The sequence below is a fragment of the Crassostrea angulata genome, chromosome 2 (genome assembly GCF_025612915.1).
Source record: "Crassostrea angulata isolate pt1a10 chromosome 2, ASM2561291v2, whole genome shotgun sequence".
Lineage (NCBI taxonomy): Eukaryota > Metazoa > Mollusca > Bivalvia > Ostreida > Ostreidae > Magallana > Magallana angulata.
In genome coordinates, this window is record NC_069112.1 from 54590104 (window position 1) to 54606104 (window position 16001).

At 32.0% G+C, this 16001-nt stretch overlaps 2 protein-coding genes across 5 annotated transcripts in view; both read left to right on the forward strand.

The window, feature by feature from the left end:
• The first annotated feature begins 1383 nt into the window (after positions 1-1383).
• Positions 1384-10604, forward strand: LOC128173493 (uncharacterized). Its single transcript, XM_052839191.1, is given in 9 exon segments — positions 1384-1542; positions 4696-4850; positions 4939-5040; positions 5145-5240; positions 6401-6530; positions 6747-6883; positions 8033-8133; positions 8429-8570; positions 8847-10604. Coding segments are annotated over 8 exon segments (999 nt in total). The 5' UTR covers positions 1384-1542; positions 4696-4744; the 3' UTR covers positions 9032-10604.
• Positions 10605-13090: 2486 nt separating this feature from the next.
• The window catches only part of LOC128172863 (uncharacterized), a 35096-nt gene continuing 32185 nt past the window's right edge, over positions 13091-16001 (forward strand). The window contains exon 1 of one of the 4 annotated variants that reach the window (XM_052838571.1): positions 13091-13240. The gene's annotated coding sequence lies outside the window, so the exon portion shown is untranslated. The remainder of the gene's footprint in view (positions 13241-16001) is intronic. The other 3 variants (XM_052838570.1, XM_052838572.1, XM_052838567.1) reach the window with 3 other exon arrangements.

The following is a 16001-nucleotide window of genomic DNA, read 5'->3' on the forward strand; positions in this document are numbered from 1 at the left end:
CGGGAGGGGGGGGGGGGGGTTACCGCAACATTTATTATATTCCACTTTCGGGTCTTCAAAAATTATCACGTGACTGAAACAAAAAGATTTAATACGTGGATCATAACGGTTGATCGAATAAGATAAACAGAATTTGGAAAAAAAGAGTTAATAAAAGTACATTGTAATAAAAGTAATGCCAAAACCATAGCCATTCTACCACCAAAAATTTTTTCCATAAGACTTTACAAGCAGTGATCATAAAAGAGAGTATCCCCTCCCTTGGTTAAGATGGTCTTAATCCCCTTTTTACCTATTTAAATGGTTTAAAAGGGTCCCAATGTTTTGTGCGAATGTGTGATATATTCTCCCTTACGGCCGTTTTAAATTACACAAAACACATTTTTTTTTACTAAGATGTGATTTTTACCGCACTGTCACCTGATATAAAACCCCCCAAAAAGTTTGGTTTGTTAATAAAAGAAAAGTTCATAGTTTCATTCACACTTTTATCGCATGTTTTTTTTTTTTGTTTTTTTTTTGTTTTTGTTTGTTTGTTTGTTTTTTTTTTTTTTGTTCTTTTTAACTATGTAAGAACTTTTTGGACTTTTGTGGGTAGAATTTGTATATAACGTGTATGCATCGTTTTTTAAACGAGCGCGCAAAGTTCATCAGGACCGCGGATACATAAAAAAAATATTAAGAAATTAAGGTAAAACCTTGTAATTATTTTTTTTTCAGTTTGATTGATCTTACGAAAAAAGTGAGATATTTTCCTGCAGTTTTATGCACATGTTAATTCAAACGGTACAAAAAACCTTTGATCAGCAGGACATATTTTCAAGAATCAAAATGGCCGCCATCATCATGCAATACTTATGTTCACAGTCTGTAGGACATTCAGAGGGAGACGTAAAAGGTAACTTTAAAATTGGTTCTGGTGTTTTTTACGGGCAACGAAGGTTGCAACTATCTCATGATTATTAATTGCTGACTGGTTTTTTTCTGCAATGTTTGTTTCCTGAATAAATAGAAAAAAGCAAAACATTATTCTCATCATTAAATAGAAGCAACGAAATGTACATGATGACATTTATCTCGGGATCTGTTGAAAAGAAGTCCTTTTTACAATTTGCTGCATTTATAAATGTAGAACATCAACAAAACACAAAATATTAATTTGAATTGTAATATGTAAGGAAGGTGAAAATGACTCAACTTGATAACTTCAATCGGGTTTGACATACATTGTGTGTCGGAAGTTAGGAGATAAAAACAAAATACCATTGCCATTCAAAGCAATTGTAATAACATTATATAACAGGTACGGTATACGTATCTGTTTTCAAACTAGGCTAGGGGGATTCAATTCACAAACAATTTCTGGTTGATTGCCGGGGCCATTTACCTGCCTGTTATTTAACAGAGGAAGTCGATAGCTTCTTACATAAACGATAGTCAGATCGTGTTTTAATTATTTTTAACATGCGCCTGCAGTGACGGGAATACTTTTTCCTGCATATTGTGTAATATAAAAGAGCCAATGTCCATGCGGTTGAACAGGTACTTATAAAGTGATTTGGAATAACATAGTTTACAGATAAGTCAGGAAACGTATGTTTGGATAAAATTCTTCTGTTTAAGTGCATATGTATTGGTATGAGTGTGAGTCATTATGAGTGTGAGTGTGAGGTATGAGTGTGGTATTAGTGTGAGTCAACAATACTTGATTTTTATGTAAAGGAAGTCACTGTTGTACATTTATAAACCTAGTATTGATAATTGATTGAAACAAAATGAATTATGTTACATTGTTAAAAAATAATTACACTTCCCGATTTCCTTTGATATTTTTTTTTTCAATTTTTACTTCTTCTTAAAAGCCTAGATTTGATGTTCAGCACTTATTTTTGCAATGCATATGTATATTATTGTTAAGATACTTTTGCGGCAGTGCATATTTCCTTTAAAATCCAAAAAAAAAAATTATATAAAAAATTACAGGGAAATTAACAAATTTTATATTATGTTATTTGTTAATGTCCAAAATTTGTCGAGAAAAATTGAAAATAAAACATTTTTTATCTATAAATACCTGTAATACAAAACATTTTGTCGAATAATGTATGTGTTTTGTGTAACAAATTATAGTAAATAATTAACAACAGTACATTTCACCAATTTAGATACCATGTCTTTCGTAATAGACCTTCCAATTAGCTTCGGCTGGATCTTTTAACATTTTAGATCGTGATATTTAATCATTCGTATGGGCTTTCAAGCTATTATGCAATAGAAATAGATGTTTTGCAAAACATCGAAAAAGTTAAATTCTTTCTGTCCATGGATTTAATTCCAGTTTTGCTTGAGTGATTATCTGTATTTGAATCAACAATTTAAAAAAAATACGAGTATTTTGTCTATTTAATTGCATTATTTACATTTATGTATATTTCTATGGAAAAATTCCTCTTTTGATCACTTCGTGACGTTAAGCAGCTGTACCTCCGCCCTTAATTCTTTATATAGTTAACCTTCATAAAACGATCTTGTTCCTGAGAGAGTTTTAAATGGTGATAATTCATACAATTTATATTCAGTGTCCTTACAAATATGTTTTCATGCATTCTGAATCAAACTTTGTCTGAAATTTTATCCTTAATAAAAAAGTTTGACTTTCACTATCCATCAATATGATTTTAAATCAATTTTTAATATTATCTTATCTTCAAAACTGTAATATCATCTCCTGTGACACTGGATTAACAGGACTGCAGAACTTAAATATCTAAATATAGAAATATGAGGGATGTTCTCATATTTAACATTTTCGCAATGAATGTAATATTCAGAAGTTTGGAGATTGCAAGATTTGCGCTATTTAAAGTGGTTTTGTAACATAATGCTTGTCAAATACTTGTGTATAAATAATCCAATGCACGATTATCTGACTTTGGTTTATCAACAGCAAGATGTGACGATATGACTCATCCTTGTCCTGCAATTTATAGCTGTTTTGACTAGAGCTTGGACTTTTGGCACTCTGTATTAAATTACAATTTGACACAACTTATCGTTCACTTGACTGGCCAATCATTGGCTAATTAAGAAATGAACTCAATGTCTACCCAAGTTATACGAGTATAACCTGGGTTGGGTCAATTTACGCTTTATAATCCGCTTCGCGGATTATAGAAAAACCTAAATTGCTCCAACCTAGGTTATACAAGTATATCTTGGGTAGATATTGAGTTCATTCCTTATAATTTAATTTTCAGTAATTTGCTGTGAAAATTGAGTCCGTTTTACTTTTAAAAATGATATTAATCTGTTCAAAATTCAAACGTTACGTCAATCGGATTAATACGTCTTTGACGTTGGTGCATTGTGACGTGTCTTGTGACGTGCAAACCAGGTTATATAAATTTAACTAATTTTTTCTATCCAATCAAATGCCGCGTTACAACCAGAATTAAATTATTAGATATGAATACATTGAACGCAATGAAACCAGTCCGACTTTGTCCACTAATATATATACATGTATATCACTTGAACAAGTGTCAATTTCACACAGCAGAACAGATCTTTAAAAACAAATTACGATATCAAGAGTCTTTGATTATTGAGAAGCTTCTCTTAGCGAAACAGAATAAAGAAGGTAAATATTTGATAGCTTTTTAAAAAGTAAACTAAACAGTAACATCCCACCAAATGTCAAAGCACTAGTTTGAATATAGCATTTAAATCAAAGTACTCATAGTACTGAAAAGCGCTAACCCAGCTTCTGAATGTATATTAAGGATAAACAGTGTATGTATGTATATAAACTTTCAGCTTTTGTATTGGCACTATAACGTATTTCCTCATTACTGCGTGACACCCCTTGCAATGATGCATGTAAGCCCCGTACATTAAATTTACAATAGCGCGTATGATTCACAATAGCCCTTGCAGTTATGTGCATAAACCCCTGAAACTGGTTCCCTAACCAGTGTAAATGATGTATACTTCTGCTCATAGGGGGCGGTTATTCGATGCACCGGAAGTAGAAGTCTAACGACAATAAAGCGCTAGGCTCTGCTTACAGCTTTAAAAAGGAATATTTATTCAAGGTTCCATTCTTGTATCCACCTACAGTTTTTAAGGTTGATCCTCACAAAATCCAAATTTTGGATCTTTTAAGGAATGCACCATTAAACGAACAGGTATTGCAAAAAATCTTGTTTATCAAAAAATATTATTTCAAACGGACATTTTCAATTTCCAAACAAGTATCTTGTTCAGAGTAACAGCATTATTGCGTTACCTTTGCACATTTGTTCCACACATGTTTAACTTAAGCTCTGCGGGACATAGATGAAGGGCTAAATGAAACAACGCTAACATGATAAAGGAACCAATTTGACACACTGATAGAGTAAGACTGTGCTCCATCCATATGCATAGACACTGTATGTCTATCAAAACTGGAAACCTTTTTTTTTACGTTGGATGTTGGTGGAACGAGTACTTAGTTAACAAATAATGTACATGTATATATCAATTATATAGTGAAATGTTGTTTGTGAGGAAGAAGAAGTTATGACCACGTCTTTAATATCCTCCCTGAATAAAGGGCTTACTCTCCTGTAATAAATGCTGAGTGGTTTTGAACGAAATATTCTTTTTATCAAAATCACTTTTTAACATTTAACATTTTGTTTTCAATTGAAGGATCACCTAAAAAGATTTAAGGATAAAATCACACGACATAGGCATTGAAATGGCAATGTTTGACCTAAAGATGAATACAGACTATTCTCATGTCAATTCAGATAATTTTGATGTGTTCCTTTCTCCACATGTGGGAAGGTTGACAGAAATATTTAGTAAGTATAACTAATTACAAAATGTTCGTCTGATGCGCTTTTTATGTCTTTTTCTGCTTATAGAGAGAAGTTTCTGCTTCTTTTTCAGACAAATATCTTGATGGATTGGATTTTAAAACAAAGGTCAATCTTGCAGATTTCGGAGCGAATGACGGAAAAAATATATTTCCGTTTCTAAAGATAATGATCGGTAGGATAAAAATGTTTAATGAATAAATTATATTCATTTGAATCCCATCAAAATCAACATCATCCAATTTTTTTTTTAGCTATAATTATGACTTTTATATACAGAACTTATTCGACGAAGATCAGCATCGTGTGAAATATATGTAACATTGAATGATCAACCTACAAATGATTTCACTGCTTTGGTTAAGAATGTAGAAGGTTAGTTATTCAAGTATTAAAAAATTGAATCAATTACATTTAATAAGAATAAATGACACTTCCTTTATTATTATTTTTTACAATCACATTCCTCAGACCTACAATCTACAAATTTTTACCCCAGATAAGACTTGACTGACTCCGACAAACCTATAATCGTATCTCAGCTACCATTTCGGGTTTAAAATCAATACAACAAATGAATTCCTATTGGTTGGCATTGACCATTGGTGATTGCTTGAATTGGGTAAGTGATGTCACGTGTTAATGTTTGTTTAATGGTCGGTTAATGATTAGATTTTATGACATTGAGTAATATATTCATTATACAGATCTCAAGGTAGAACTAAACAAATTTTCTAATCATTCTTTTTGTCTGAAAATTTGATTATATATTCTTTGGTATAAAATCCATAAATATTCAAAATTTAAAAAATCCGACCACATAAATTTTGCTCACATGTCCTTAAACCATCTGTTTGAATCTCATTTCAGTGGAATGAAGTGGAAAATGGAATAGTTATTGTTAGAATCTGCTACGTACACCGATACACATTTGATAAATTTGGTGACATTAACGAAAACCTTTGAGTTTGATGTCGACGTGTTATTCTTCTAGAAAACAAAAAATAACAGTTTTGTTTTCTAGAGAATAACAAATGGCTAAAATGTAAATATCATGTTAGTTAACAGACATATTTTTAGCCAATCCAGAAAAAGAATGTATATTGCATTTGATGATATTGTAAAATATTTACAAAATTATTAATCTTTAAAAAATTTAATAGATTAAATAGAAAAAAATAGATTTTTTAAAGAAAGTTGTCAAAATGAGCTCTTTGATATGGCATAACTTTTAAGACTTTTTAATTAACTATTCACTGTTTCAACTTGTTTGTGAGTAGTGTGAGGTGAGTGAATGGTAAACATTAATTTGTATTGAAAATGAATAAAAAGAAAAGAAAAATAGTTATGTAGCAACCATAAGATTTACACGACAGCTATTACATAAGTTAAAGCGGTATGTATAAACTTTTCTTTTAGTTTTTTTCCTACTTATATGACATTGAAAGTTATCATTTTTTTTCTATTTTTAAAAGGAAACATATGTTGATGGTTTTTACATGAGATTCAAGTAATATTATAAACCAAAATTCTAGATTTTAAGAAAGAGATAAAGGACGACTTCCTAGCAGTACACACTATTCCTGGGAGCGCATACCAACGCTGTTTACCTGACGAGACCATCGATATTGGAACATGTTCATTGGTGTTGCACTGGCTTTCTGAGTAAGTCAGCAAATTAGTGAAAATTAATGAAAATTCTCCACATATTACTTCTTTACGTAAAAAAAAAAAATTTTTCTCAGCTCTTCGAAAAAAAACTGAGGAGTAATTCTGATTTTTTTTCAGTAAAACAGTGAAAACCAAGTGTTTGCGAGATATTTAACAACGGTTAATCGTGTTAAGAATACCAGGACGTTGTTTAAACATGTTTATTTGTAGGTATGTTGTACTTGAAAAAGCATTATTTTACGTTCCTGGCATGATGGTAAGTAATGAAGAAAGAACAAAGATTAGAGGTTTAGCTGCAGAGGATTTGAAAAATTTCATAAAGTCCAGATCTACTGAAATGAAAAAGGGTAAATTACTTGTATCCAAAAATTGCAGACTCTGATACAATAAGCTTGTACGCCAAGGCAGCTGATCTTAAAAGCCGTAAAATACAAATCCACTCTTTTTTATACCCAATACGTGCTACAATATTATTGAGGCTACTAAGAGAAGCAAGTGTAAATATTTTCGTTTTCCAATATTGAGATGATTCTCTTACCTTGCAATACCCATCTTTTTCATTCTTGGTTGTAAAACACACAATCACAATCAGGTAAAAAAAACTTGCTCTCATGTCCTAACTTTCTTCCTTTGTACATGCCGTATTATTTCATAAGCTTTGTTTCTGAATGTGGGCCTTTCTAGCATAATGTAAGGCATTCAAATGTTTAGTAAATACCTAGTTTTACCCTCTAGAGGTGGCAATTTTTCGTTCAAGATTTTTTTAGCATTTTATTATTCTCTGTCCCAAGATACCCTCGATTCACATGTTCTGTTATTATTCTATATTTATAAATATCTCATGGTTTTATCCATGTTCATTCAAAAGTATGAAAAGTTTCCAAGATTTCTCAGTTAAAACGCCCCTGTTAGCTTATCAGATTTCAATACACGACTAAAACGTGTGAAGTCTACGGGGAATTTGCATGCAAGCAAGCCGGGATGATAACGTTGAAAAATTGTGCGAGGTGTTCCGAGTGACTTTCAAATGGAGAAAAGATGTAAACATTTACATTAAAAATCTCCATTAGAAATTTGTTTTTGTTCCTGCATTTTTTTCGAGTAAAAAATAATGTGTCAGAGAAGATTTCTTGGACATTTTCCCTTTCATCGATTTCAATTGAACTTCTTTCACACGGATGTATATATTTTTTTAAATCCTCCAAATGTGCTGCAATAATATCTTGGAACAGAATAAAGTGGACATTCGATCGATATATTTTGCTGCTGTACATGTGCGGACATTGAGAATGAACATAAGCACTTCTTGCTAAGTTTCAAAAAAATAGTCAAGTAGAGAAGTATTAATATGTTCATAATTATGATTCCTCATAATGCATCATATGGGAATGCAATTAAAGTGGAAGTTACTTTAGACTTATAGTGTAGATGATTGTGTTCTTTTGGTGTTGACTTGGGCAAAGATTTCCAAAAGTAAATTTTTATCAAAATTACAGGGGCAATTTTTTTCCTGAACATACCCACTTAACCTCTGAATGTAAATAAAATGTGTTCATCCACGTTTTATCAACTTTACCAAAGAAATGTCATATCAAAGGTACTGCTACACAGTCATTCTTTTAAGTAAATGGTATTTTTAATCATAAATTCAATTTCAAATAGGCTAATTTACTTCATTTAGAGATCCTAGTCACGGATTTATTAATGTATGTTTAAAATGGTTAAGGGTTTAGTTTAAAATAAAATTAAAATCATTTTATTTAGTTTAAGAATAATGGTGATAAAATAATGTCCATGTATTGTTTCAAGTGCAATGTAATCAAAAACCAAATTTGTATCTGATTGATCTGAAAGTGTTAATACTATTATCATTAGAATTACTATTAATGTAGGAAGAATTGAGGAATACGTTTGTCCCTATCTATAACGCGAGAACAGAGTCTGAGGTGAAAACAGCATTTGTAGAATTCGGGAAAGATAATGGCGTGGAACTTCTGCATTTTTCGCAGAGAATAATCTCAATGTATGAGAATAGTAAGTAACTTTGGCTTTATTCTATGTTTGGTCACAAACTTCCAACGTTTAGAGCAAAAACTCTTTCAAGCAATTTTATTGACAGTTACGTCATTTAGAATAAAAGTGTAAAAAAAATTCACCTGCTCAAGAAGAGAAAATAAATCATCTCATGCTTAGCAAGTTAAAACTGGGAGTTGCAGAACATCATAATTTAAAATCAGATCAATTGTTATGCAATGGACGTAAGTTTCAGTATTCATTATATATTTCAAAATATCATCTGATACTTTTTAGAGGACCCTGTACGAAGTCTGAAATCATGGATTCTTCCTAGTTTGATGACCGGACTATGTCAAACAAGAAGCAACGACGAAGCTGCAGATGTTTGTGAATTGTTCTTTCATGATTTGAGAAGTCGTTTCAGTGATATGAAATGGGCAAACTGTAAATTTTATGAAGTGATTTTTCAGAAACTGTAACCATTTGCAAAAGGAGCACAAGGAAACTTAACGTCTTTAGCAACTTAAGCATCAAATTAAAAGGAGTAGTTCTTGGAATATTAACAATACTTGAAGAATAATTCCTTATTTCTTCAACATTAGCTCAGTTTAAATCACCATTATGTAGACAGTGCTCAAAGTACGATGAACAATAATATTAATTTGCCGCTTGAATTGTGAATTTAAATTTGGTAGTTTATTAGTGAGTGTCTTTGAAGTTTTGTTATGAATTAAAAGGCATGCGATCTTGCTTGAAATAATGTATAATCAGACTCCACATGTAGAAAGCATAACGTTCCCAGTTTAAAAAAAAGATTTTGTTATGTATGTATTTCAATTTACTTTAATAACAGTACTAGACCTTTAGTTAGGCATTTTTCTTTTTTTATATTATATTTCATAAATATTATAAATAATTTCGTTTTTACACAATTGAATTTTTTTTATACTAACTATACAATCCTTGTAAATATTCATTTAATGCTCCTCGTGTGTTTAATTATGCAATGCATACATATACGTTGGTAGTATACAATTATCTAGCTGCTGCGCATAAAAGTCTGCAATTTTACCCAAGAAAAGGCCATACTATTAAGCCAACGTTTATCAAAAATTATCCACCTTTTTGGTTGACTGTATGACACCGTTTGTTAAGTAACTTGGACGGGTCAGCTTGTGTGTTGACAACAGCAGTTTAAACACGAATATGGATCCCCAAACCAGTTAAGCGTATAAATGTAATCAATAGCGGAAAGATAAGATATAATAGTTCTTGCAGCATAGTCCCTAAAAACAGGTACTCAGTATGCAAAAATATATATATACTGGTATATGCTAGTTCACTGGAAGCTCAATAATTAACTCATATCTCTGTGACTATCTTTATGGCTGTCAGTCTTTTGACCATTCGCTCTTCTAAAGAGCGATTCATAATAATTCATAAAATTTTGGAACCATCATTAAATCACTGTGTATTCTCTTACTCACTGTTTGCAATGTCAATTTAATTCAATGAGTAATATTTATCAATGAGGAGAAAATGCTGCACATCCCTTTTCGCCTGGCTGACTTTATTGGTGTTCAATATAGAGTCCGCGTAGATTATCAAAATCAACAATAAAATTATGTGCTGTTAGAAAATGCCATATCTTATTTGTTTTAAGGTATTGTGATATTTGGAACTTTTGTCAATCATTTATTAGTTTACGATGATATAACAATAATAAATGTGTTTAGATGCGGATATAATCCACCTTTAGAGAAATAACCAAGATTACAAAAATAAGTGCATAAGAATATATTTAGAAAATTTGATATTGATTACAAAAAAAACTTTCTGCTTTTCGGTTATGAGGCGAATCGTTTATCATCTTTTATAACCAATATTGATATTATGTTTCTCTGTTGTTGTTTTGCTCTACTTGTTTAAAGTTATACTTTAAACTTATGAGTTATGCAAGAGTAAAGTTTGATTGATAATGAAAAATCCATTCGTAAAAAGCCACCTTACACCAGCATTAATGAGCAATGTGAATAAAACTTATAATTTTTGTATGATTTGTTCGCACAATTTATTTGAAATCATATTTTAGATATCGATATTTTTATTAAGAATTTTTTTTAAGTTTTTAGAGTCATCGTAATCAAATACTGTATACAGGAAAATATTCGCCTCCGTTTTATTTTTGTCCATGTCGACCTCGTCAGCAAGCGTATTTAAGACTGGGTATATTTAAAACTATTTTTTCTTTAAAAAATACTGTGTCTTGGTGAGTCTAAGACGAAACGGAACTTTTTGCAGGTGTGAAAAGGGCGAAATTACATGGGGCGAAACTTACATATAAAGAACCCGTTATAATGTATATTAAGTAAGTGATGTCATATCTTTAAAGAAAGCTTTATATGTATATTTTTAAGAGAGCATTAAACAAAATACAAGGTTTAGTGTAAAGTAGGTGAAAAAAAGACGTGAACTAATAAAATGGATCAGTTCAGACAAATGTTGGGAGCATGGGAAAAAAATAAAGTTGTAATTTAAACCAAATTTTATTGCGATTTTATAACCAAACGCATATGGTATCTTTGTTCAATCTATTGTTGAGGGAGAAGAATTTGATATCCCGGAATATATTTCTAGTTGGATGATTGCCGAGGTATTACCGGCCTGTACTTAGTTTTAGAAAGTTAAATGCACCTTAAACGATAAACAAAATGACGGGGAAATCTATAATGTAGTGTAAAAAACGAGACAATTTCTAAGCAGTTTGGGTACTTTTTAACATAATTTAGGTATACGGCCATTATCCCCGATATCAAATAGATAATATTTAATATGATTTAGAATAACCACATTTTAGACATATGCTGTGAATAACGGAGGTGTCGGCAAGTGTAATGATTGTGTTTAAAGGTTTCTTACCTTTCAAATTTTAATCAATAGAGGTACATCTATTCAGAATTATTATAAAATCTTTACAGTCTGATTAGAACACCCCCTTTTCTTAATACTCGTCATGGTCTGACAGGTATCGATAGGTCTTCCTCACACGACCTTTCTTTTTATCCAACTTATTGAAATCCTATTGGAACTCTTCATTAGAAGATAGAAAAAATAATCCATGCTTCTAATCTATGTGACTTCTAGTATTGAAGAAATAAGCCTCTCATAAAATAGATAAAAGCATGTCTGTAATTGAAAAGTACAGTTAGATTGTATGTAAACGTAGAGGAGATGACTTACCTATAAGATGCTGACGACTGAAAGGAGAAGATGATTTAAATTAGACCGTGCTATTTTTTCGGTGGATCATCATGATTAATAATTCTGAATCAAGCAACCAATGCACAGCTATCTGACGTTGAACTCTCAACAAGAAAACGGTAAGATATGACGTCATGAAGTCATCCTGATCCTCCTCTTAACAAGAGCTTAAACTTAAAGCAGTTCTTGTCAAGGTACAATTTGATGCAGAGTTTATTCATCTTTAACTGCTTTTTTCTTAGGGAACATGATGGAGGTGTAATCTCAACTCTTAAAAAACCGATGCAGCCTGATAATGCACGTTGATGCTAACAATGAGTCAAATGTTATTTGCGCATTTGTGTTTGAATGTTATTCATTTTTAGGTGGTGGAATCTGTGATCTGGACATCACAGGTAGAAGCCCGCAAGAAATTTGATTTATCAATAGATTATTTTGTCGAATAGTTAATTACGTCGCCTCACCTTCTATTTTTAACAAGGCACCCTGGTACTAACAATTTAACGGCAGAAGAAGATATCTTTTAAAAAAAGATTAGCGTTGACAAGGTACATGTATGTAAACACTTGTCAATATTCTTCCATAAAAAGTTTAAAAGTCACAGTAATGCGCTGTTTTAAAAGAAACATCCCGTAGGAAAAAATCCTTGCATTCGGTAGAAAAAAGTTACTAAACGCGAAAAATCCACACGATCACGCCCGGTAAAAAACGCAAACCAATTTTTCTTATACACGAACTATTCCACACGATACACGAACGATCACCTAAGGTACACAAACCTTTTAACACAATTGGCCTGTTAACAATAACGCTATCTGATCTAATTCACCGTGGCATATCGTAGAAGTCCTTTTTTCTCCACAGCAGACAGACTTGTTTCAGGACTTGTTTACACATTTCTCCTTGACCCTTTACATTTGTACATTATTTATATTTCGTATTTACGTTTTAATTTTTAAAGTTTGATCTGCATTTGGCTACGTAGGTAGATTAAAAATCTTACGGGGAAAATTTGTTTAATGTATAGAAGTTTTAATACATTCCGTATAAATTTGAAAAAAAAAATATATAAATATATATTAAAAATATGTGTGATTATCGGAAAAAGGCTTACTCTTTACACATTACAGGGGGAGGGCTGTAGAGGGTCTGCAGGACGGTGAGGGGTTTATAAAATGATCCATGTATAAGCTACCTAGATTTTTTAAAAAAAATTACGACCCTTTATTTATTAGCGTACATAGACGGAGTTCTCTTCCGACGTCGTTCTACTTTTGAAATGCCAAAGATCAATATCATGCAACAAGATAATGCACACAGGCTTTCCACCCCTATATATTGCCACTTCATCACGTGATCTTACACAAATGCACATAACTATTTAAGTAATATTTTAATACGTAGATCTGCCACTTTGGATCGTTAAGGTATGTAGAGGTTTAATCAATTTTTAATCGTTAGATACGGATAACTATTTGTACAACAGAATTGTCATGATATCCCCTTGTACACTATACAGTATACAAACAAAGACCCTCGCCGAACCATATAGGAAATTTTGAGATGTAATCCTTTTAAAACCCTTGCCCTTTCTATGTACTGTGACATTTGTAAAAATTCAACTTGATAACAACTGTTTGGGGAGCAATCTCTTTGACGTGTCAACAGAACACAAACTTAAACCATCCTGTAAGAGAAGATCTACTCATATGTGTCCCAATCATTCAAAAAGAAAATTGTAAACTTTTTTATGAATATGACAGCATAATTTGTGTAACCTGTGTTTCTTCTGGTAAACATAAACAGCTGATAAAATTTACGTCTGGAAAAAGATTGAAAACAAAAAAACTGACTTTCCAAAAAGATAGACTAAAGAGTTAGAAGAAAGGTGAAAAACTGGAAGAAAGAATAATTTATTATCCTTATATATAAAGTCGCTTCAAAAAGCTGCCTTTGAAGCGAACTCTTCAAATTAAAACTGAAAATCCGACGTTAATGAAATGGCCACCAGACTATAAGAAAACCACCCTCAGTTAATAGGAATATAAGAAATGCACGCATAATTTCTCAAATCAAACGGTGTTTTTTGGTCTGATATGTAAAACGAATGATTTCCACCGTTCGTCTGCGTACAGATCAAGAATTGCTGTATTTAGACGAATGTTGCCCCCAAAACTCACAGTTTTCTTTTAAACTTTTATTACTCAGCAGAACAACAAACACAAGATGAAACTCTGCCATTCAGATCTCCCAAAATTGACTGAAAGGTAACTGAAAGGTATATCTCTGCCATTCAGCCACCTTTCCATAACTTTCAGTTATCGTTCTATTGACTGAATATAACTGTTTAATTCTGTGAAAAGAATAGATTATTCAACTGTTTAAATATAGGTGTATTTTCCCGCGACACCATGAATGTTTTCCCGTCAATCTGACTCTTATTTAACTCAAGAACTACTTTCAAACCCCTCTCTCTCTCTCTCTCTCTCTCTCTCTCTCTCTCTCTCTCTCTCTCTCTCTCTCTCTCTCTCTTGCTCATGTTTAAATGAAAAAATGTATGTAATGTGTTAATATAAGTAGCCGCTTTCTAAAAAAAAAAGTAAAATATTAGAGGATTCGTTATTTGCAAAAACGCGTTATTATTTAAAAGTAGCAATAAATACCGTACGCGCTTTCGATCTTTACAATATGTTGACCGTCTATTTTCAAACACAAAATAATGCAAAATTCAGAGAGGTCATTCCTGTTCAGACTATTACATAACCTTCCTGTCTGTGACAGCATCCCTGCTCTGACCACGTGCCGTGAGAAATCTTATCGGATGTTGAGACAACTCTCTCTCTCTCTCTCTCTCTCTCTCTCTCTCTCTCTCTCTCTCTCTCTCTCTCTCTCTCGTTCGTTCCAAAAAAACTAATATTTTATATGAATTAGTTAGGTAATATATTTTGCCGTTACTACAATCTGATTAAAATGCAGATTTCTAAATAAGCGCACATGTTGTCTCAACGAACGTTTTCAGCAATATATCATATCAGGGACGTATAAACACTGTGCGTGACTGATCATATGCGCTTTCCTACGAACATGAAGATAAAATAATGCATTATTCATACAGGTATTTTAAGAACCACAGGTAAAGCACAATACAAAAAAAATATCCCTATGTCTGTGCGTGTGTATAATTAGTATATGACACTTCTTGTCTATGAAAGCACCCGTGCTCTGACCATGTACCGTGAGAAATCTTATCAAATGTTGAGAAACACCTCTACCTCTCTCTCTCTCTCTCTCTCTCTCTCTCCTCTCTCTCTCTCTCTCTCTCTCTCTCTCTCTCTCTCTCTCTCTCTCTCTCTCTCGTTTTAACGAGGCCGGGTCTAATTTTTTCTGCCCTAGATTTTTTAATGAAATTTTTTACAGGAATTCCTACTGATATGATTATTATTTTAAGATAAAAAAATCAGACATTTACCACACCGTTTGTTCAAGGGGTCATCTCAAATTTTGTTAATTTTTAACATAGGACCCTATGGGATTTTGCTTGAAATGTATCAATTTTGCACATTTTTTGCATATTTTTTAAATTTCTGCCCTAGGGATTTCTTTTTCTGTTCTACATATTAAAGTTATTGGTTAAAGGCATCAAATGGTCAAATAAAAAAAAACTTTTACCTCCTGGTTTGTTCCAGGGGTCTTATCAAAGTTGTTTTTTGTATGCCCAATTTCCAAGTTTGCCAGATAATAGCTATTTTTTATTTGACAAAGACGGAAATGGTGATCTTTATAGTAATATTAAAACATTCAGACACATTTAAGTAATAAATAAATATATAACATCGCATATTAAGGGTCATTTATATAAAATACATGGTTATTGTCTTGAAATATATGAATTAAGCTATATTTAGGCGGGTTAAGAAAACGTGACAGAGGGATAGGCTTGCTGAACCCTCTTCATGTTTTAGAACCGAGCCCAAATATAGCTTATACTTCGAGACATTTACGTTTATTCCACACTATAATATTAATTTTACGCATCAAACGAGCTATTTTCAACAAATTTTGCTGAATATCTGCAGTTGAAACTATCACGCCATGGCGTCAACAAAGCAAAAAGATGACGTCACAATACAAATGAAACGCTGCGCGAAAGCGTGCGTACTCGTTTTGTACTCGGCCTCGTTAAATAAA